At 32.8% G+C, this 22,063-nt stretch overlaps 1 protein-coding gene across 5 annotated transcripts in view; it reads left to right on the top strand.

The window, feature by feature from the left end:
• Scn7a (sodium voltage-gated channel alpha subunit 7) overlaps nucleotides 1-22,063 on the top strand; it is an 86,876-nt gene that overhangs the window by 6,658 nt on the left and 58,155 nt on the right. For 4 of the 5 annotated variants that reach the window (XM_087199876.1, XM_087199873.1, XM_013076927.3 and 1 more), the window contains 5 exons: nucleotides 14,078-14,325; nucleotides 15,997-16,115; nucleotides 16,573-16,662; nucleotides 17,823-17,951; nucleotides 19,326-19,417. In XM_087199876.1, the coding sequence (XP_087056002.1) occupies nucleotides 14,095-14,325; nucleotides 15,997-16,115; nucleotides 16,573-16,662; nucleotides 17,823-17,951; nucleotides 19,326-19,417 (661 nt within the window). In that variant the 5' untranslated portion in view covers nucleotides 14,078-14,094. Of the gene's footprint in view, nucleotides 1-7,880; nucleotides 8,013-14,077; nucleotides 14,326-15,996; nucleotides 16,116-16,572; nucleotides 16,663-17,822; nucleotides 17,952-19,325; nucleotides 19,418-22,063 lie in introns of those variants that run through there. The other variant, XM_087199874.1, reaches the window with a different exon arrangement.

Genomic DNA, 22,063 nt, shown 5'->3' with positions numbered 1-22,063 from the left:
TATAATGCTATTAGTTTAAAAATAGTTTAAAAATTTGCTCAATGTTGAATGATGCAACTCCTCAAATTTATAGTTTTAACTTAGTAATTGATTTGGTGACTATTTTTGAGCACAGATATACTTGTCTCATTCCTTTATTATTGACTATTATTCCTTCATTGCAACATATGAGAATTTATAGCATTAGCTCCTTAGGAAGGACAGTTTATTTCCCCTCTTTGGAGCTAAAAGTGTGTTATGATAAACATTTGCAAATGTGACTTCTCAAACTTCTACAAGAATTTTGATAAGGCAGTTTAATTACAGGGACCAGAGTACATGAAACTTTATTTGAGAAGTTATAGACAAGTTACCCTTAAGAAAAAAACAAAGCACCAATACACACTCTCAGCTGAAGTGTATGAGCATACCCATTACTTCCACAAGCTAGCCTAGCAAAGTCATTTCCACGGAGAAGAGGAGTACGTCTCTAGAATTTTACCATTAACATTGTTGATTATGCTGAGAATTTCACAACTTCAATGACCTTCTGCTTCCTAGACATCAATGATTATATTTTTTAACTTCCCATTAAAATTAAAAACCAGCGCTTCAACTATCATTTGAGTTCTAAACCCTTCAAGGAAAAAGGATTCTAATTAGAGAATTTTAAGAGAAAGGGATCTGCATCAGAGAATTTAGCTGTGAATCATTTTGTAATGTATAAAAAAGTGAAATATAGGGCATAATATATCTTCTAAATACAGTGAGATAGCTCCCCAACGAGTCAATCTAAATTGGTCATTAAATAGCTAAAATGGTCAGCAGTTATGACTCAACCATAATAGATTCTATTTTAAAGATTTTATTTTCTCTGTAACTTTCACTTATGCAGATGGTACCTTCTAGTTCCCAGTTAACTTATTTTATTGACCTTATTACCATTCTTTGAATGTCACTGGTGTAACAGGCTTGATACATTATTTTTGTCTGGTATGAATCATAATTGTTTCAGAATAATTTGAAATGACTGAGAAGTTGTTTTAGGCTTATTTTCTATTCATGTCAGCATGAAACTGATATTTGAGATATGATTCTTACTCTATGAGTTTAATGTCCTAAATTTGTTTATGTCATTTTCTTCATCATTTATTTATTATCTTACTCTATGGGCTACATCCTTGTCTGCTATTGTTTGGACATGCATTAGGGATGTTCATATGCATATGCATGTGTATAAACATACACACAATATATATCACAAATTTACCATTCTCTTCGGCAAGGCGAATTGAACATTGGTTTTCTCTTTCCTAGTATCAACTCCAGTTCCCCCAAAATATCTATTTTGATTATTTAAGTGTGATTATTTCAATTTTGTGAGGTAAGAAAAATGGGCATGAGGAGGCTGTGACTGCTGAGTGGTCACCTACAATGGAGAATCTGTCCATGCAGCCTTGTGGCACTGCTAGCAGACTGCTCAGAGATTCAAAGTGCAAGACAGAGGGAGCAACATTGACTTCTGATATCCCTTTTGTCCTTATTGTGCATGTCTTTAAGAAGATACAGCTGTGGCTGCTGATGTGAAATGATGTTGAAGCAGCTCTGAGGGGCTCAACATTGGTTCATTGATTCAGTGGCCATGCAATTTATCATCTCAGAATGCTTTTGCAAAAGAGGATTCCATTAATAGCTTGTCTCTAACAATAGATAAACATTGTTCCTATCCACTGGGAACTTTTAGTCACACTACTTATAGACTGGGTGCATTGTAAAGAATAGAAGTAGAAGAAAAAAAGTTGTTATTCCAGAGGCATATGGGAGTCATAAGATAAGGTGAATGTCCCAGTTGTGTAGTTATGGTTTTTTTTCAAACTTTAGAGTGATATTATGCCAGAATTCTTGCTGCTTGGATGCTAACATGATAAGGCTATTGCTAAACAGGCACTTAGCTAATGAAGAAAACTAGAGAGCTGAGGAAAAGAGATGACCAAAGAGATAAAAAGAATTTGGATTTTCTGGAGAAGGAATGTTATTAGGCATTTTTCCCAGAAATTTCAATTAATGATTCATCCTTTGTACATTCCTGTAAGAAAAAAGAACTAATTATGTATGTAGTTATGTGTCCATTTGCTTTTGAAGGTGGTTGGGTTATGGGTGACTATCAGTCAAAGGGATTTTTTTTTTGCTTAGCAGTCTGTATCAGATTCATTTCAAGAGGCTGCAACACAAGACATTCTGAAGTTGTCTAGTTGGACCATATGCTCCTGGATTTTTACTATCAGTCCTAGGAGATTTCTGTCATGGTGTCAAAAGCTAGTATGATTTACATCAGCTATGCTGAGAGGATATTTCTCTCTACATTTCTCAGCACCAGGGTGTTGGACCTCTCACAAGTTTTGTCCTATTGAAGGCTTCAGGATTCATGATCTATAGTTTAGACATTGTCACATCTTGTCAACCTCCCACAGTCTGGTACATTGTTGAAGTTTTTGAGTCAATGTTAAGCTAAATCAGAGCCACAGTAGGTGTTAGAGGTTTGTATTTGGCTGATTATGACAAGTGCTTCAAAACTCTTCTGTCTGGTCATTAATGTAGGGTATGAGAAGCTGAGCAACAATGAAGGTTCAAAGAACTCCATTAGCTGAATCAAGGAGCTATTTCTGAACTGTTCTCAAGAGACTTCTGGGATGGTTCTAGATTTGGAATTTCCTAAAACAGATAGTGAAATTAGGCCTTGCATCTCAGGGACATTTGTTTTATGAAGGACTTCAGGATTCAGAGCAAATTATATAGTCTGGTAGCATATCAGAGTCTCCTTTGTATTTCTCTGGGAAATGGCAGGGGTTACTTTTCTTTCACTTGATTCCCTAATGTGTCTGCTGGCCAGGAATTTTTGGCTAAGGGTCTAATGGACTGGGTTCATCAGACATAGAATTCTAGGACAACTTGCTGCTTTACAACTTGATCATTTTGTTGGAGTAACAAGGTGTAATTTAGAAATCCTGGAGGATGATTTTACAATTTCACAACAGGAAGTTTTGAGAATATTTGAATACACTGGAGAAATTGGGTAGTTTAGAATTTTCAGTTAACCATTCTTCCAGAATCACTAGTAAAGGAACCACGCACCTTTCTTATCTTTGAAAATTCAAGCAGAAACATATAGGACAGAATCGGATTTACTTTGCATTCTTGGCAAACTCTTTTTCTATTGTCTTTGACTCTGCCATAGTCTCATTTCTTAGTGAGATAGGAGATCCTTGAGAAGCTCTTGCCACCACTGATCTGCGTCCCTTCCTGCTGTTTTGAAAGCAGCCAAGATCCTCCTGCACAGGCGTTGTTATTGCAAACTTGCGATCAGATGCAGGTAGGGAGATTTGGTTTGGTCCTTGGCACTATTTATGCACTTCTAATCTTACTATGCTCATAGAGTGTGTCATTCTAAAGTTTAATATCTTAGACAACTCATTTCCTCAAGGAGATAGACATTATTTGATTAATCTCAGATATTAGACAGTTTATCAATCTGTAAAATCCAAGTCCACCAGTGTTTGAACTAATGTAAATTTCAACCCCTATTTCTCTTGAAGCTTTAATATATTTTTTGAAATCAATAAAATAAGATTGGGGTTTTTTTTTACAATTATGTTTCCTTTTTTCCTTAAATGCAGTGACTATTGTATTAATACTTCTAGCACGGTTGTCTGATACTATGCTTAACACTTAAAAAGTGTGTGTTCCACAAATTATGTCAAAAGTATAACACTAAATGTGTACATGAATCAAAATACCATGCTGTGCTTTAGAAGTCTGTATAAAAATACTTCTGCCCTTGGAACTGAAGTCATTATTTTAACTGTGACATGTTTTGGGTTATAGCTATAATAAAAAGAAATAGCATTAGCTACTTCTAAAACTTGTCCGGAATCTGGGAATCTAGAGAGAAGTAATCTATACCTTATTTAGCCGTCCATTAATCTCAACCGTTCCATCTGCAACTTCAGCACAAGAACATAGAGGGAAATGAGAGGGAGACAAGAGAAAGCAGGTTGCTGGCATGGTTAATTTTTTTCACTGGATACAACCTATTATTGTATTTAAACATAGTAAATTAGAGACAGTTGTTAGAAGAGGAAACAGGTAAAAGGAAGCACTGGGTTCAACCACTAATATCACACACAAAAAAAACAACCCCCCAAAAAGAAAAAGGAAACAACATGAAAGTAGGAAGAATAAAATCTAAAAGAGTGAGACAAAAAACTTACAAATAAAGCAAAATAAAATATAAAATACTAGAGCCCATTGAGCTTTTAAATTATTTAGGATATGATATAAACAGGAATTAAAATTGTATTGTACCATGTAACAAAATCTAGTTCAGTCAGTGGCTTTTCAATTCCCTTAACACTGTAGATAAGGATTTTGTTACAGCTGCCAGAATTCGCAGGAAAATGTCAGGCTAGTGTTCCTCTGATTCCGAAATGGGGAAGCTCAGCCTACAAAGGAATGGTAAAGCAGGCCATTCCTAGGATAAGAGAAAAATGAAGAAATGGTGTCACCTGGACATTTACTGTCATGAATGTTGCCAGTCAGTACCTGAGCACCTTGTTTCTCTAATTTTGGTTGAATGCTGTGATGACCACCTGCGTTTAGGGGAAAATTGTGTTCTGTGCTTTCGTGGTATCTTGTTCCGAGGTACCCTGGTTCTGTCTTTCAACTAAGAAAAGAGACCTTTGGTTTTTCTTTTATTGAACTTCCAACAGTACTTTTAGTAAATACAGGTAATTGAATGATTGTTTCAAGAGCACAACCGAGGACAAGCTTCTTTTCTAGAAAGAAGATATTTCTTGATAATTTTATTATATGTAATGGATCTCTTATTGTGTGTGTGTGTGTGCATGTGCTCTTCTAAGCTTCTGGTTAAAGAAAAAGAGAGAAGTAAAGGAAAATATATCTAAAGTCCATCAGTATTAACTTCCTGTGACAGGGATGAAGGAAAATAACAGTTCAAGAAATAATAATGCTGAAAACTCTATGAGAGAAAGATTGAGTGCATAAGTAAAAAGTGTACATAGTTGTAAAAAAAGAGGTATTAAGCATGTTTATTTCCTATGCACTTTTATTTAACTGATAGTTTAATTAATAATCATCAATTTAAAAAAATAAAATAATGTAAGAATGTCATAGTGTTGCAGATAATCATTATAATTGGATATTATTATTATTTTAGGCTACCAGTAAGAAGTTAAACTATATTCTGAATATTCTCTTTTTTAAAAAAAATTCTGACATGTTTGTGATACAGTGTTTGGATTCAGCTTGGAGGTTTGATACATACACATACCCCATTTTGATCCTTCTTTCTCTCCTCCTTCTCTACTTCTGCCTAGCCCCTTCCCATCTCTACAAAGTCTGCCTCTCTGTCGACTTTATTAACATTAACATTATTTTGCTTTTTAAGTTGTTTATATTTTGAGTCTGTCATATTAAAGAGACCATGTAATATTTAGCCTTTTCTGACTGACTTATTTCACATACAGTAGCCTGAAGAGTCTCAATAGCCATCAATTTTTCTACAAATGACTCAAATTCATCCTTCTTTATGGCTTTTAGCACTTCACTGTGTATTATACCATATTTTCTTTATCCATTCGTCTGTTAAGGGGCATATAGAGTGCTACTGTGATTTATCTGTTGTGAGTTGTCCTGCTATAAACATGGATATGTATCATTGTACTAGGATGAATTTAGCTCTTCCAGTAAGATAGACAGGAGAGTCATACCTGGATCAAATGGAATTTCTATTTTTAGTTTTTTGAGAAATCTCCATAGTAATTTCCAAAGTAGTTGTACTATTTTATATTTCCACCAGTAATGTATGAGGTTTTCTTTATTTCATACAATCTCAGCAGTATTTGTAGGTTTTTCAGTCTTTAATAATGGCCGTTCTTACTACACTAAGGTAGAATATCCGTGTTTACTTGATTTCCATTTCTCTAATGGCCAAAGATGCTGGACCTTTTTTAATGTATTTATTGAACTTTTTTTTTTTAGTAAATGTCTCACTATGCATTCTGGGCTGCCCTTGAACTCACAGCAATACTCCTGTCTCAGCCTTCCAATTGCTGGAAATACAGGTGTGCACTGCCACATCTGGAATATTAATGGATATTTGTATTTCTTCTTCTCTGTAGTATCTATTCATTTCAGTTGCTCATTTTTAATTAGGTCTTTTCTGAGTTCTTTATATATTCTAAATATTAATCCTTTGTCTTAGGATTAGCTGGCAAAATATTTTCCCATTCCATGGGTGGTCTCCTCACTTAGTTGGTTGTTTCTTTCCCCTGCAGAAGCTTTTCAATTTAAAATCCCATTTGTTAATTCTTGGTACTATTTCCTGTACAGTGAGGTTCTGATTAGGAAATCTTTGCCTATGCCTATGTCTACCAATTTTTTTCTTTGAATAAATTCAGTGTTTTTGTTTTTATATATAGGTATTTAGTCATTTTTATTTGATTCTTGGTTTGGGATGAGAGATATGGATCAAAACTTGTTTTTCTGCATGTGGCCACCCAGTTTTCTCAGCACCATTGTTTGACTACCTTTGTTTCAAGTTATAGTATTGACCCCTTTGCCAAAAATCTGGTAGCTGAAGGTGCTTGGGTTTGTTTCTGCATCCTCTATTCTTTCCATTGATCAATATGTTTGGGGTTTTGTTTTACCAGTACTATTCTGTTTTGAATATGGTGGTTTTGTAGTATAACTTGAAATCTGGGTCATAATGTTTCCTGCCTTGCTCCTGTTACCCAGCATTGCTTTGGCTATCCTGTGTGTTTTTCTGTTTCAAAATAAATTTTAGAATTATTTTTTAGTTCTATGAAAAAAGTTTTTGGTATTTTTATCAGGATTGCATTAAATCTATATATCATTTTTGGTAATATGACCATTTTGACAATATTAGTTTTGCTTTTCGAGGAACAAGGAATGCCTTCCCATTTTCTACATTCTGCATTTTCTCTTCAAAAATTCCAGAAATAAGGCAATTATTTCCATTCAAACTGTGAGTCACATAAAAATATTATATTCAAAAGGATTAAAAATAACAATAAATAATATTTACTGACTGTGTAGTACCTAACTATCAAGGTTCTGGATGCCTTATATTTCTTAACTTTCCATGCTAATATTACTCTAGGATGTAGGTACTAATTACTCTCACTTCATAGTTGAAGAAACTGAAGCATGGAAAAAAGCTGACAGAAATGAGTAAATAGCACCTACATATTCCACACCTAGAGTTTTAGTTATCATTTTGTGTGGGCTTTATCATAAATCTCTGCCTCTAAGCAATCATTGAATTGCATAGTAATACTTTGAATATTTTTAATAACAGTAACAAAACCAAATGGAGAAATAAAAGCATGTGATAGATTAAAACCTAAATTTTAATAGCCCTAAGAAAATACTTTGTCACAGCTAAGACCACAGCCAATATCAAATGGCAAAACCAGTCCAGTAGGTCAGCCTCAAACCACCAAATGCTCTGCCTTGGACCATTGACTCTATTGTTACCCTTGCCCCTGAAATTGCTGAAAGATGTTGCTCAAACTTCTACCTCACTTACAAAACTAGATTAGAATCTTGAATTGGTGCATTTGACTAGGTAGGCTGAAATCATGTGGTCACATTTTAGATCTTTGAGAGTCTAACATATAGTCTATACTATATATTATCTGTCTCATTTCTATTGAAAATCTCCTACCATTACTTATACTATAACAAATTCTCTAAATGTATATAGTGGGCTACCATGTTAAACAATATCTTTTCTTATCCAAATTAATGTTTACTACACTCATTCTTCTTCAGTTTTACAAATTGAAAATATTTTACTTTGGCATCATTGGAAAAAGAAAAAAATTCTAGAAATGTTCAACTGACATTAACCTATCAACTATTCAGTGATGGAACTTGGAAGCTAAACTATCCCTGTGGACCCCTGGATTTTTGGACAAAGTTGCCATACTGAGGTATCAATAAAATATTACCTAAAATATCTGTAGTTTGGAAATATTTCTTATGTTATAGTTAAAAGCTACGCAAATTTAGATTTTAAAACAACTAGGTTAGCATTTACCTCTACCACCTAATCAGCTATATGATGATGGAGAGCACATGAAACTGATCAACTCTGACTCCTCATTTGTAAAATGGTAATCACAAGCCAATAGGTGAGAAATTAAATAATATAATTAGACACATCTAATTTCATTCTCCACAAATGATAGTCACTCATTAAGAGTTATCATAATTATAATTACCAGACTATTATGATAAATTATGGTTCATACTCAAGGAAAGAAATCTTTTTCTATAAAAGTTCACCCCATCTCCCCATACTTCTGCTGGTTCTTCACTTTTCAGTTGATATCCAAGAGAAATGACTTTCACTTCAATTAACAACATAAAATATTGGTACAGGTAGACTCTTCAGAGAAGAAGTGTGAACTGAGTGTGATACAATTATTGACAAAAGTTTTCTTTCACAGTTCAATTTTTTAGAAAGGCAGTCTAATGGACATACTAACTATTAATCTTTCTGTTTTTCAGGCATTAATTCTGTATAAGATAGCTCTCTGGAAAGCATAGTGATAGAACCATATTATATAAATTCCCACAGAAATGCTTTTACTGAATTATGATTCAATGATTAATAATTTAGAGTTTGCACTCAACCATCTAGAAGTCAAATATATGCCTATTGCATTTGATAAATGCTTACACTGCTTTTCAGTGCCATAGAAGACGATGCCTGCTAGTCATTCATTCTGCTAGTCAAAAATTCAGAGTAGTTTCATTCAACATCAAAATTACCTTTAAACGAGTCATCTAGGGTAAGTACTTCTGTTGAGAGAGCTAAGTGCTGATGGAGCCTGAACCATGGTACAAGATTTCTGTGTTTTCTGATTTAATCTTTACAGCATTGTGAAATATATTAAGGATTTCAAATTACACATATCAGGAAAACAAGGCTCAGGAATGTTACTAAGGTCTGGATAGCAAAATGAGAAGTCTAAGCTTATTTTAATATAGAGTGGTAACAGAATATGAAAGTGGATATTATACTTTGACTATGCAGTAAAAATATAGGCTTATAAATTGAATCTTGAGGTTGAAAGGCATCTAGACTATTTCCACTGATGGAAGTATCATTACAATAAGTTTGAAGCCTCCCTTTCTGTACACTTTAAGAATAATTTTTTTTTATTTTTTTAAATTTTCATTAGTACATGTTTGCAGTACATAATGATTAATTTCCTTGTGAGGAGTTGGTACATGCACATAACACATCTGAATTCTTTTTCTCATCACTTTTCCTTCCCCTCCTTCCACCCTCCCTCCAGGTCTTCATCTCATTCTCTTTTGCAACAGATCTATCTTCCTATTTTCTATTATCTACCTTTTATTTTGCTCTTTATGTTGTATTTTCTCCTATAAGGGAAACTATGTGATATTTATGTTTGTATATATGATTTATTTTTCTTAACATTGGGGTCTCCAGGAACATCCATTTTCCTACAAATGACTCAAGTTTCTTTATGGCAGAATAGTACTCCATTGTGTACAAACACCACACTTTCTTTATCCATTTATCTGTTGATGAACATATACCTTGCTTCTAACATTTAGCTGTTATAAGTTGCACTTCTATAAACATGGGTGTGCATGTATCACTGTAATCTGATGTCTTTAACTCTTTCAAGAAGACACCTAGAAAGAGAATAACTGGATTGAATAGAATTTTACTTTTAGTCTTAACATACATAAGCTTATTTTGTTAGCCATCAGAAGAGGTCTCTTAAAATATTACATGCAAGAATTACTCCCACTATAGTCCAAAATCATACATAAAAATGTATTCTATTTTATTAATTCAATGCTATATAAGATTAGTTTTGCTTATATTTTAATCACTTTAATTTTACCAATCAACAAGTCAGTGCTTCTCATTGATAATTAAAAGACAGGTCTAATGCCTAAATAAACCCAATCCATTTATGACTGCCATTTAGGAAGCTCTTTATTATCTTGAACAACGTCTGTTCTGTCTTCTGTTCATTGATTTCAATACATTCTTCTGAATAATATGGAAGTCTCTTATCTATTCTTTATGAAAATCATCAAAATACTTGGAAACAAAGAGGTTTTACTTGTATTCTTTCTGGCTCAATTATTGTGCATCATTTATTCTTTTAAATAGTCTCAATATGTCATTTTATTTTCATTAATATTGTGATACCATTTGAAGACTCTTCAGTTTCTGTACCTGGTCATAGATTATGCAGAATAGAGAAAGTCTGCCTCATCCATCTTCTGTCAATAAAGAGGAAAGCAATATTAGCTTTCTTGGCAGACACAAATTAGTATTGATTTTTATTCTAGTTACTATTAAGTAAAACTCTTTGACAGTTTTCTGGCACAAAAGCATCTCTGCACTCTACTTGAGCAGACAGTCCAAATTTCTAAATCTTTTTGTGTGTGTGTGTGTGTGTGGAACTGGGGATTGAACTTAGTACCTTGCATTTGTGAGGCAGATGCAACACCACTGAGCTAAATCTCTGATCCAAAATTTTATCTGTAGTACTATTATATGTTATTCTATTCGATCTGTCCCACCACTCTAAGATATCAAATTTTATCACAATTTAAAATTCATTTTCTTAGTTACTTTTCTCATTTCTGAGGCAAAATATCTGAAATCCAAAGTTAAAGGAGGAAATGTTTATTTAGGTTACAGTTTGTCGAGGTTTCAGTCCATAATCAACTGGCTCTAAGGTAAGGTGTCATGGCAAACAGGTATTACAGAGGAGAAACAGTTCATGGTGGGGAGAAGGCAGCAAAGCAAGCAAGGTGGGGGGGAAGGCAAGCCTCTTTCTGTCCCTTATATTATATCCAGGCTACCAGGATTAGGCCAGTGCCAAAATAGTCAGTGAACTAATTTAGTAATCACCCCATCCTTAATCATAGCACCATTAATCCTAGCATTAGACCATGAATCAGTCACACATTCTAGGTTCAGCCACCTCTGGAAAAGCCTCACCTATGACTGCATGAGGCTTTGGGGGGACATCTAAAAACAAGTCATAATGTTCACGTTATTTCCTATTATGTGTTAATTATGATACTGGGTGGTTTTTTCCATTTTTAAAAATGTCCTTATTTAATCCAAGGAGGAATCCCAATTTTATGACAGAAAAAAAATCTTCAAGACATTAGGTAACTCGACTGAGGTGTCTCAAAACATTGAACAATATTTGGGATTTGAATGTAAATTTATCCCATTTCAAAATTCATGATTGCATTTGTTTCATTTCTTTCTACTAAGATATTTTTCCAGCACAATCAAAATTGTTGGTATCACAAATAAATCATACAGAATACTAAGGGATTGAGTGTTAATTTGTTTTATTTGTTGGTCAAATGTTTGAACAGTCCCTTATAAATCTATCTTATTATCATATTTTTTCAAGTCATATTTTTTCATACTATGATAAAATTTTCAAATTTATTTATTAAAATATGTATATATATGTATTTCACTCATTTTCCTTATTGAATATTCAAGGTTTCAGTAAGAACATTAAGCAGGACCAGAATTGGTTCATGTAAAAAGAAAGAAATCCTTGAACAGCCAGTTATTGGCCATAAAGCCCATTAATTAATTAATTTTATTTGAAGAAGTGAAACCACCTTAGTTCTTCGCTTTCTATAATAGAAGGAGCAGTTAAAAAAATAGTGAGACAATATTAGGTTGCAGGTGTTTTCTAAGGCATAGAACAGAAAAACTATAAACAGAAGAACTACCTTTTGGAGCAGCATTATATAATATAATGTGGTATTAATGTTTATAATGATAAACATGTTATTAATAAATATGCATATTTCTGGGTCTCTGTACAAAGAATATAATTATAAAAGCTCAATAAATGCTTTACAGAAGAAATTTGTATGTAAGAAAACTTTAGTTATCTGTAACTTATAAATTATAATTCTTCAAAGCTTATGTTTCCCTTCAGTGAAGCTTAACATATGAAGTGTTGTCTGGTATATGTTTGGATGTGTCTGTACTGTTTGTGAGTAATTCTTGGAAAACTTAGGGTCAGTTTTCTATGTGATATTAAAATAACAGTGTTGGACGATAATTCCATTTTAAATTGAACAACTGCCTTTATGCCATCAGTCTGAAAATGGAACTCCAAGTAGGTGCATACTGATCTTCTTAGTCCTTATTATCTTCATTACAGTTGCTTCATACATAAAACCCGGAATGTCTCTTTAAAAACTTGGGCATAAGCTAGCATTGGTATTTTGAAAATGTTCCTCTTTCTGGTTACATATAACTATTTCAATATAAAATAATTCCATAGGCTGAAGTAGACCAATTAAAATATCTCTTTAAATTTTTGAAGCATAGTTATATGTATACTATGAGAACTAAAAAATATGATAACATTTTTGATATAGACATTTCTTTAAAATAAAAAGGAAGCCATTCTTCAGGTAAAATGAAACAAACATGAAAAGGAAAGCCCAAAAAACTTACAATCCCATGAAAGGCATTAAGTAATGAGCAGAGTATTTGGTTTTTCCATTGTATATTTATGACACAGATACATACTGTACATCCTCCCCTTTGATGTATAGGAAGATTGTTTTCTGTCTTTTAAAAATACCTTTCATTTATTATTTACTTAAATTAGCAAAATTCTGATTGTTATAAGTGGCTTCTCATTGATTTTGACTAACTTATCTTTCTATTTTTAATTAATAGGCAAGCAATGTGCTAAAGTATTAGATCAATTTTGCACAAGAGAGAAAAGTTCTAGGGAGTGTATTTGTGTGAATGTATGTGATTTCTGTCTTAGAAAACTGTTGTAGAAGGAACTCAGGTAATACCAGCACTGTAAGAGACAAAACATAAAGACATGAACAAATCAGCAAAATAATACATTTTTATGTGTGAAAAAAGAACAAGATTCATGAACTGAGAATTGGTACATGAAATTATATTTGATGAACATGACTCTGGAAGATGAATTAAAATGGATAAAGACTAAAGTTGAAACATGTGAAGGCAACTAGAACATCTCAAATATAGTATTACAAACATGGCCACCTTCAGTTGGGTAAAGAAATGTATAATGTTGAAGACATATAATGGAAAAATTATAAAAATTTCATTTTAGTCAGAAGGGTTGATGATAGGAAAAGATTGTCAGTAGTTTTCAGGGTAATGAATTTGTGTTTTTGCTCATGCAGTAACTCAAAGGTTGGAATGATTGTAGTCATGCAGAAAGACAATACTTTTTTTTTCACCTGTTAAATTGCTGCCTTTGGTAAAATTATCACATCTTGGGCAAGAAAGTGTTTTGAGAAATGCATTTGGTAGATGTCCATATAGAGACACTAATTAAAACTCTATGAACATTCCTCAGAAAAATGGATGTAATAGAAGAAGAAGGCAAAACTTGTAAGGATATTGGAGTTAAAATATAAGTTAAATTTGACCCATATTGCTGGATGAGTAGTTCAGGGAAAGAGGCACTGGTTTTTGTTCCTAGCACTGAAAAAAAAATTGTCTTTACTAAGACTGAGTCAAAGGAAGTGATGAAAAACATAAAAAGACCACAGAAGGGTATGGTCTAGGATCAAGGAATGCTACATTTAGGGGAGACCAATTAATGGTTATGTACAGCTCATGTGAAAATTGAATTTGACTACAAAAAATGTCTCTAACAACCTTAGAACTCTTTTATTAAACTGAAAAAGATAAAGATTTCAATAAAATAAAGAACATTCAAGTAATGACTAGATGAAGTAGATTGAGTAATTTATAAAATTACAAGTGAAGTGTAATGCTAAGTACAATAAAACTCAGAACAACTTAGATTTCTGCAAAACTCTTGAATGTGTTCTTTGAAAGTACTTATTCAATTTGTCTCAATATTTCACATTTTAACCTTTTGCAAATTTATTTATTTTTCTTAATAAATCCAACTTCTTTATCAAACTGAAGAAAATTAATTTCTTTCAGGTACAAAATTGGAAATAATGGCTTCCCCAGAACTGAAGGGCCTTGTTCCCTTCAGCAAAAAGTCTCTAGAACTTATAAAGCAGCACATCGCTAAGAAACACGATGAGGAAAATGAAGATGATGATTTAAAGCCGAATCCTGATTTGGAAGTTGGCAAAAAGCTCCCACTTATTTATGGAAGCCTTTCTGGAGGGATGGTGTCAGAGCCCTTGGAAGATGTGGACCCATACTACTACAGGAACAAAAAAGTAAGAATTAATTGAAACTATTGTGACTACATTTTTATGTTATTTTTCAAATGTGCAAAAATTGTAATTAAGGTAGAAAATAGAGAATGAACAACACACAAAGATAATTTTTAATTATATGAAACTACATTGAGTATTTTATTTTGGGAGTACATGTATTTAAGATTTTTATCAAGACTAGTAACTTATCTGATTATGTAGTTTTGTTTACTTCTCAATATATGTATTGATATACCTTAATATAAATGACTTATGATAGTATGGTGATTGACTATTTATGGTTATCAATCTTGAAATAACTTTAAAATGTCTAGAATATACAAAATTTAGAACAGCTAATTTGATGAGCTTACTCAAAAGTTAGGAAAGTGCTCAACCTATATTCATCATGTGTACTCATCCATACATTCATATATTCACACTTTATCGCCAGGAAGACTTCAGGTACATATTAATGTCTGTCTAATCCTATAACAAGTACAGAATGCCAAATATGAACAAATTGTATTTAGAAAAGACAGACTGTATAGACTAGTAAAGCTGAAAGAGTTTTCATTAGGAAAGAAAAACTTGAGCAATAGCTTGAAAAACTCTTCAAATTTTAATAATGCAAAGGAAAGACTTTTTATGAAGAGGCAAGGATAGAGAATGATTCTGAAATAAAGAAAAGAATGAGGGATGCTATACCTGGAAACTTAGCTGTGCCGTAACTTGTGGGGAATAAGATGAAGTAATGGAAATATCAGCATGACTTTAACCTAGTGAGCAAAGGACTGAGGTGATGAGTACACTGTTTAAGTCAAGTTAATCTGGCAGATGTCTAAGTTGACATTACAATTGAAGCCATTAAGTAACATATTGTTGAAAACAGCCCTTTTTACAATAACCTGTCCTTGAAGCTTTTCCCTGAGTTGCACCATGGCAAGACCAGGACTAACTGAGGAACTGGATTTATTTTCTAATGTCCTTGGTTTTGTCTTCAGTATAAAACTGGCAAAACAAAACAAAAAAAAATTATAGATAAGTTGTTAAGCCTAATTATGAATGAAAGTAATAAATGCATTTCCATTTGACTTAGGCTGTAAAAGAGTACTCAAAAGAAGAAAAGTATAACTGTGCTAATCATTGCAATATTGCATAATTGATGATCTTACAGTGTTATACTCATTCCCTAGAGATTATAGAGAATCGCTACACTCTGAGTCAAATTTGAGTCCTTTATTGCTGGTGTTCAAGGGTGGCTTGGGCCGAAAGCACTCAACTCCAAAAACTGGCATTTGGGTTTCTTTTAAGCAGCTCTTTTTGTTGGGGAGCACTCAGGGTGAGGGAGAGCACAAGCAGAATTTTACAGAAGCAGAACTTTGCTAAGTTAGTAGGGGGTCAAGGGAAGTTTTACACAGTTTAGTCGAAACAAAATATCGCACAGGTGGAAAGTGTTCTGTCCACAAGGTCATAAAGATAACATACAGTTGCAGACTGCTCTACCAAATGGGATGCAGCATCTGTCATGCATCAACTGAGGGGACTCCCAAGGTGGGGAGAGGCCACCACCCGGAATGACTTGACTTTACATAAAATGGGGGTGGGTGGTAATGAGGCACAAAATGGAGTCAGGTTGGATATCACAATAGTTCTACATTCCAATTTCACTTATTTTTTTTCTCCTTATAGACTTTCATGGTATTGAATAAAAACAGAACCATCTTCAGATTTAATGCTGCTTCCATCTTTTGTACTTTATCTCCTTTCAGTACTATTAGAGGAACAACTATCAAAGTATTGATACATCCATATCCTTTTCTTTTGGCTGCTTGAGTGTGTTTTAAAGGGCACTAATACCAAATCAAATATTCTATTATTCAACTATCCCTGCAGAAGGTTTTTCTTTCTTTCTTTCTTTCTTTTTTGGTACTGGAGCTCGAACTCAGGTCCTTGTGCTTCCACCGCAGGTGGCAAAACCACTAAGCTAAATCCCAGTCCCCTTGAAGGTTTTTCTTTCTGTTTTGATGTCCCATGTTACATTGAAACCTGGATTACACTGCTTTAATTTAATATAATATAATTTAATTTGATAGTAGTAGAAATTAACAAATACTAATTTACATCTTTATTGGTTTTGCAGCAAGAGTAATATATATATTAAATATTTACAAATATATTTTATCCCAAATGCATATCAAGACAGATTACAGAAATATATCTTTTCTAATGTTGTTTATTACCCATTATTCCTTGACTGTTACCTACTCTTTTCCAACTGTTAATTTTAATTAGTGTCCTCACAGATTGCATACTCATGACCATGAATAATTTGCCAGAATGGGGACCAGCATTAGAGTAAGTTATGTAATTTTATTTTACATAGTATCCCGTATAATATCTTGTTCCTAGAATTTTATCTATTTCAATATTATATTTTAATAAATTACATGTTACATTACACAATTAAATATTTATACTTTATGTATTGTAGCATATTTATAGTATATAATGTAGTATTTACATATGCATAATAATGAATGAATTTCCAAATAAAAACAAACATTTGTCATTTCATCAATTTTAGGATATTCTGCCCTTTCATTATTCTTAGTTAGATTTTAATTGCATCTGTTTTTCAGTAAATCAGATTAATATTTGATTCTTTAGCTGCAAATTTATTTCATGGTATCATGCAGTTGGGCTTTTATTGCAAACTTGATTATTAATGATTAATATAATAATTCAGTGTCCTGAATCTTTACTACTGCAACACCATAAATGAGTTTTTCTAGCTCAGAAAACCTTCCATTCATTGAGAAATTGTTAATGTTCTATCCTACTTCCTTTTCTTAAGAAATGTGAATAGTCTCCTTTGGATTAGACTTCAAAGATAGAAAGGCCCATTAAATTTTCTAGGGAAGAAAGCATTCTTAAAGTTATTTCCAGAACTGTACTCTTAAACATTGTTGACTTTTGGGCCTGGGATTTAGCTCAGTTGGTGCTGCCACCTGCCTTGTAAGCGCAGTTTTAAGTTTGATCCCTGGTACCAAAAACAAAACATTGTTGACTTTGGAAGGTATATTTAATACTGATTCACTAAAAAATTACTTATATGTGGTGATCATAAATTAGGTCTTGTACATTCAATTAGCTATTATTATTAATTATTATGCAATCCCATGTGGAGTAAATTTGATATTGTCATCATTAACCTTAGTAATATGAAAGCATCGTGTTGAAAGAAGACTTGTTGAAAGAAATTTGCAGTCAAATTTCATGGCTGACACCATGAAGCATAGTCGTCCTAGAAACTAAAAGCATTGTGCTGAGAGGCCCAAGGGGCACTTGCTGTTTTGACTGTTATCTGATTGGCTGTTTTTGGCCTGCCAAACAGAAATGTGTTGATTTTTTCATGACTTATTTTCAAATACCATATAATTATTATAAACATAGTATTTCAGAATGGACAATGTACTCTTCTTACTTTTATTACTGATATAAAAATTTTTCTGCAGACATACTTTGCTTGGAATTTACACATTTGAAATTCTTGTAAAAGTCATTGCCAGAGGTATCTGGGCAGGACCTTTCTCTTTCTTTGGGGATCCATGGCACTGGCTCGATTTCAGTGTGACTTTGTTCGAGTAAGTATTTCTTCAAGTGGCAAACATCTTAATCTTTTGCCAAGATTTTATGTATGTATTTATATATTTTTAGTCTTGTTTGCAATACATGCTTACATTCTTTATGTAAAGGTGGTACATGCACATAACACATCTTAATTCCCTTCTCTTCCTTCCCCTCTCCATCTCTCGATCCCCTTGCAATTTGAGAAAGATCTCTCTCCCTACTTCCTCTTATCTGTCTTTTATTTTGCTCCTTATATGTAATTTGGGTTTACTTTAAACACAAACAAAAATGTTATGCCCAATTCTAATTATTTCATATCTATTTTTTCCATTTAGTGTATTTTATTTTATAGATATGGAAATGATCACAGCCATCACATTCCCATTAAAAATAATTTTAAATGATATGCTATTTGTAGCTTTCTATTGGTCATTTTTCTTAAAAATAACTTTTGTAAAGAGTATAAGCAGTGTCTGCTATATTGTCAACAATAAAAAATAATTGCAAGTATCATTGCAATTGTTGTATTCCTATCTCTATAATTACTGTGATTATTTGTCTCTTGTTCCTCTTATTACCCGGTAATATTTAGCTAACTTATCGCTTAAAAGAGCCAGGTGCTCTTTTATACACTTAGATACATTATTTCATTTAATCTTTACAACACACCTCTGAATTGAGATATATTATCTCCATTTTACAATTGGAGATACTAGGGCCAGGGATGTAACTCAGCAGTGCAGCACCTGCCTGGCAAGTGTGAGGCCTTGAGTTGGATTTCTGGTACCAAAGAAAAACAAAAACAATTGAATGTACTGTGGGATAAGGATCAGCTGACTTTCCCATCAGACAGCTACTAAATAATGGAACCTACATGTCTACACAGGCAGTCTGGCCCCAGAGCCTGTCCTTTAATTGATATGCACCCTACCTTCTGTACCCAATCACCAGTCATCATCATCATGTTTGACACTGCCAGATTATCACCATCATCATCATTATTGTCACTGTGAACACCCTTAGCACTTTAAATACTTCAAGTGAATCCCACTCCTTTAAAAACTGTATTAACTTTTCTTATTTATCTATATTTTCAGTAATAAGATAACACAGACCTTATAAAAATAATGTAGAATATTTGATATGTAATTAAGAGCATTTAGCTTCAAACTATTATAAATTCTCATTTTTGAAGTTTATTGATTAATATTTCCTCTCTACTTTGTTTTGTTTTGTTTTCTTCTAACTAATAATAAAATTATTTGAAAAATGGGAAGAATGTGAATAAGTAAAATGCTTCAATACATAATTTTAAAATAAATTTCAAGGAGTATAAAAAGATGAACAACTCAGTATGACTTCTGAATAACTCTAATTTACTTCTACAGGATTATAACAAGGTTCTCACCTCTAAACTTAACTCACATGCTTAAAGTTATAAGAACTTTGAGAATTTTGAAAATTATTCCTTTAAACCAAGGTAAGAAATGTCATTGGATTATTTTTTTCCATTGTGATATACATTCTTCCATATAGTCATTTGAACTCTCTTGTTCCTCAGAGAAAATGTTAAATTGATGGTATTTTCTATTTGAAACCAAAGAGTCATCTGATCTTTAAACTTAGTTTCCCCAGAAAAGGAGAGAAAAAATACATTTGATTGTTATTTACATGGTACCGGTTCAATGCTTATGATATCAAAATATAGATTAATCCATTACACTTTTATTTTTTTGCATTTTAAAAATATGAGTTTATAAAACTCTTCTTATATTTCTAAGGATAGCTCAGACAGATGTCTAGTATACCTCCTCCTTTTCTTCATTGCATCAAGAAACCAACTGAAATGAACCAAGTAATATAAAACACTACCAATTTCTTTTTTGCTTTGAATGCTTGGATAAGATGTAACCCACATGCCACAAAGTTCAGGGAGTTTCTTCTAAAAAAAACAGAGAACTGTGTTCACAGTTTTGGCAGATGTTGAGGCCTGATTTACAGCTTCCATTTCTGAACATATCCTGGCAGAAGGTCACCAACAAACAACTTCTAATTTGTTCTGAATGAGTACGATCTGATAGGAACAATTTTTATAGCTTTTTGGCTGCTGTAAGTCGAAAGTATTAAGATATTATTCCATCAAAAATCCAATGCCAAATGTAATGATACTAAAGTGAGGTCTGTCATGGACCAGAACACTATGAAGAAGGCCAGCTCTGTGTACCCTGGAGTCCAGACTGAACAAAACAGAAAAACATATTAGAGAGGAGGTTGTGGTAATGAACTCACAACATATGAATATTCTAAAGCATTGAATTGCACACATTAAACACATGAATTCTAGGGCTTCTGAATTATATCTCCATGAAGCTGTTTAACAAAAATAATTGTCTGTGGCCTGGCAGCTTCACGAAATCCAGAGAAGGTAAGTACTACTTTACAAATGTGTATAAAGATAGGAGCAAAGAAATCATCTGTTCTTTAGTCCCAATAAAGGAAAAGCTAGCCTATCTCAGGCAAAAGATAAAAATATGACAATAAATAGATGAATGCAAATAATTTTAAGATGAAAAAGTGATAAAAAATTATGACCCCTAAGGTGAATATTCAATGGTCATAAGAGCAGTAAAATGAAGTGTACAATAACACTGTGTGAAAAAAGACTAGAGAAGTTCTGTGCGAAGCAAAAATGAGCTAGACCAATGGAAGAGAGAAAACTGAGTTCCATTTTATGCATAACTGGTGATTCTGAAAAAGAGGACAAATAAACTTAAAAAACAAATTTTTCTAAAATATGTTAAAAAATTTTTTAAATTTTTTTAACTGGAGGAAAAATCTACTTACAAATGGAAAGGTCTCATCTTATATAAACAAATAATAATAAAGGACATTCTTAGATATAGTCTAAGATATTATAGAGCATTAAAGAATAGTATATAAATCCTGTAAGCAATTAAGCAGAGATACAGATCTATGAAAAGGCATTCTTAGATATCTTCATAATAGTGTGTGGGAAGTGTGGGCAGGGAGGTTGTGAAACTAGAATTCTAAATACGCATATCATTCATATGTGAAGTCCACAGAAAAATATTATGATTCATGCAAAAGCTATTAAATTTTGCATCTTTATCTTTGCTGAATAATTATAAAGAAAGAAATGAAAATGAAAAATTTGAAAGTAAAAAGCCAACAATGGCAAGATGTAAGTCCAGAATAAATCAGATTGAGCTCTGAAACAATTCAAAGAGAATAAATTTGAAATTACTGTTGTTTGTAGGTTATAAGTCAATGGTTACCACATTATCTGTGAGCCATTCTTGAATTAGGGACGTATTTTATTTGTGTTTTAGAAAACTTTGAAATAAATGCTAACATTATAAAATTCTGGTAATTTTTTCTAAAATCTAAATAAACTCAGATTTATTGTAAACTATGATTCACGCTTTTCTTTTTCCTGGTACCAGGGATCAAACTCAGGTCTTTGTGCTTGTGAGGCAGGTTCTGGAACCACTGAGCTAAATCCCCAGCCCTATGATCCACACTTATTTTTGAAGGGCAATACACTTCAGGTATACATTGTAGGTATGAAGCAGCTTCCCTTTATAGGTTAGGCATTTCCATCCAAGTCCTCTCTACTCCTGCTCCATGAATTTTACCTTTCTGACAAGCCCTTGCAAAAATTTGAATGTTTCTTGTCCTATAAATCATGTCAAATTATGCATAATACACAACATATCATAGTTTTACTATTGTAACTGTCAAAGTCCTAAATTACATTAATAAAATCTGAGAAACTGGAATAGAAAAAAATGTGATAAACTAATTATCATTGTTTCCTTATGTTACATGGTGGAACAAGAGATGATATGGTCTCCCCCCCCCCCACCCGTGGTACTGAAAATCTAATCCAGGACTTCCCCAGGGCTTCTGGCATGCGAGGAAGTACTCTTCCACTAAGTGCACCCTAGCACTTAGTCTTACAATTTTTTATGTAGAGATTTACATGTTAGTTTAAAATAATAGTTGAAATTTGACATAATCTCTCAAAGCAGACATATTTAATCCAAATATAAGAGAAATAAAATTGAACCAGGGGAGATAAAATGAGTCATAAGGGAAATACACG

Source organism: Heterocephalus glaber, unplaced genomic scaffold (assembly GCF_053883595.1).
Source record: "Heterocephalus glaber isolate CG9 unplaced genomic scaffold, H.glaber_assembly_v1.0 deba00000347, whole genome shotgun sequence".
NCBI classification, from domain to species: Eukaryota; Metazoa; Chordata; class Mammalia; order Rodentia; family Bathyergidae; genus Heterocephalus; species Heterocephalus glaber.
The sequence above is the reverse complement of the archived record's forward strand: the minus strand, read 5'-3'. Positions and strand labels throughout refer to the sequence as shown.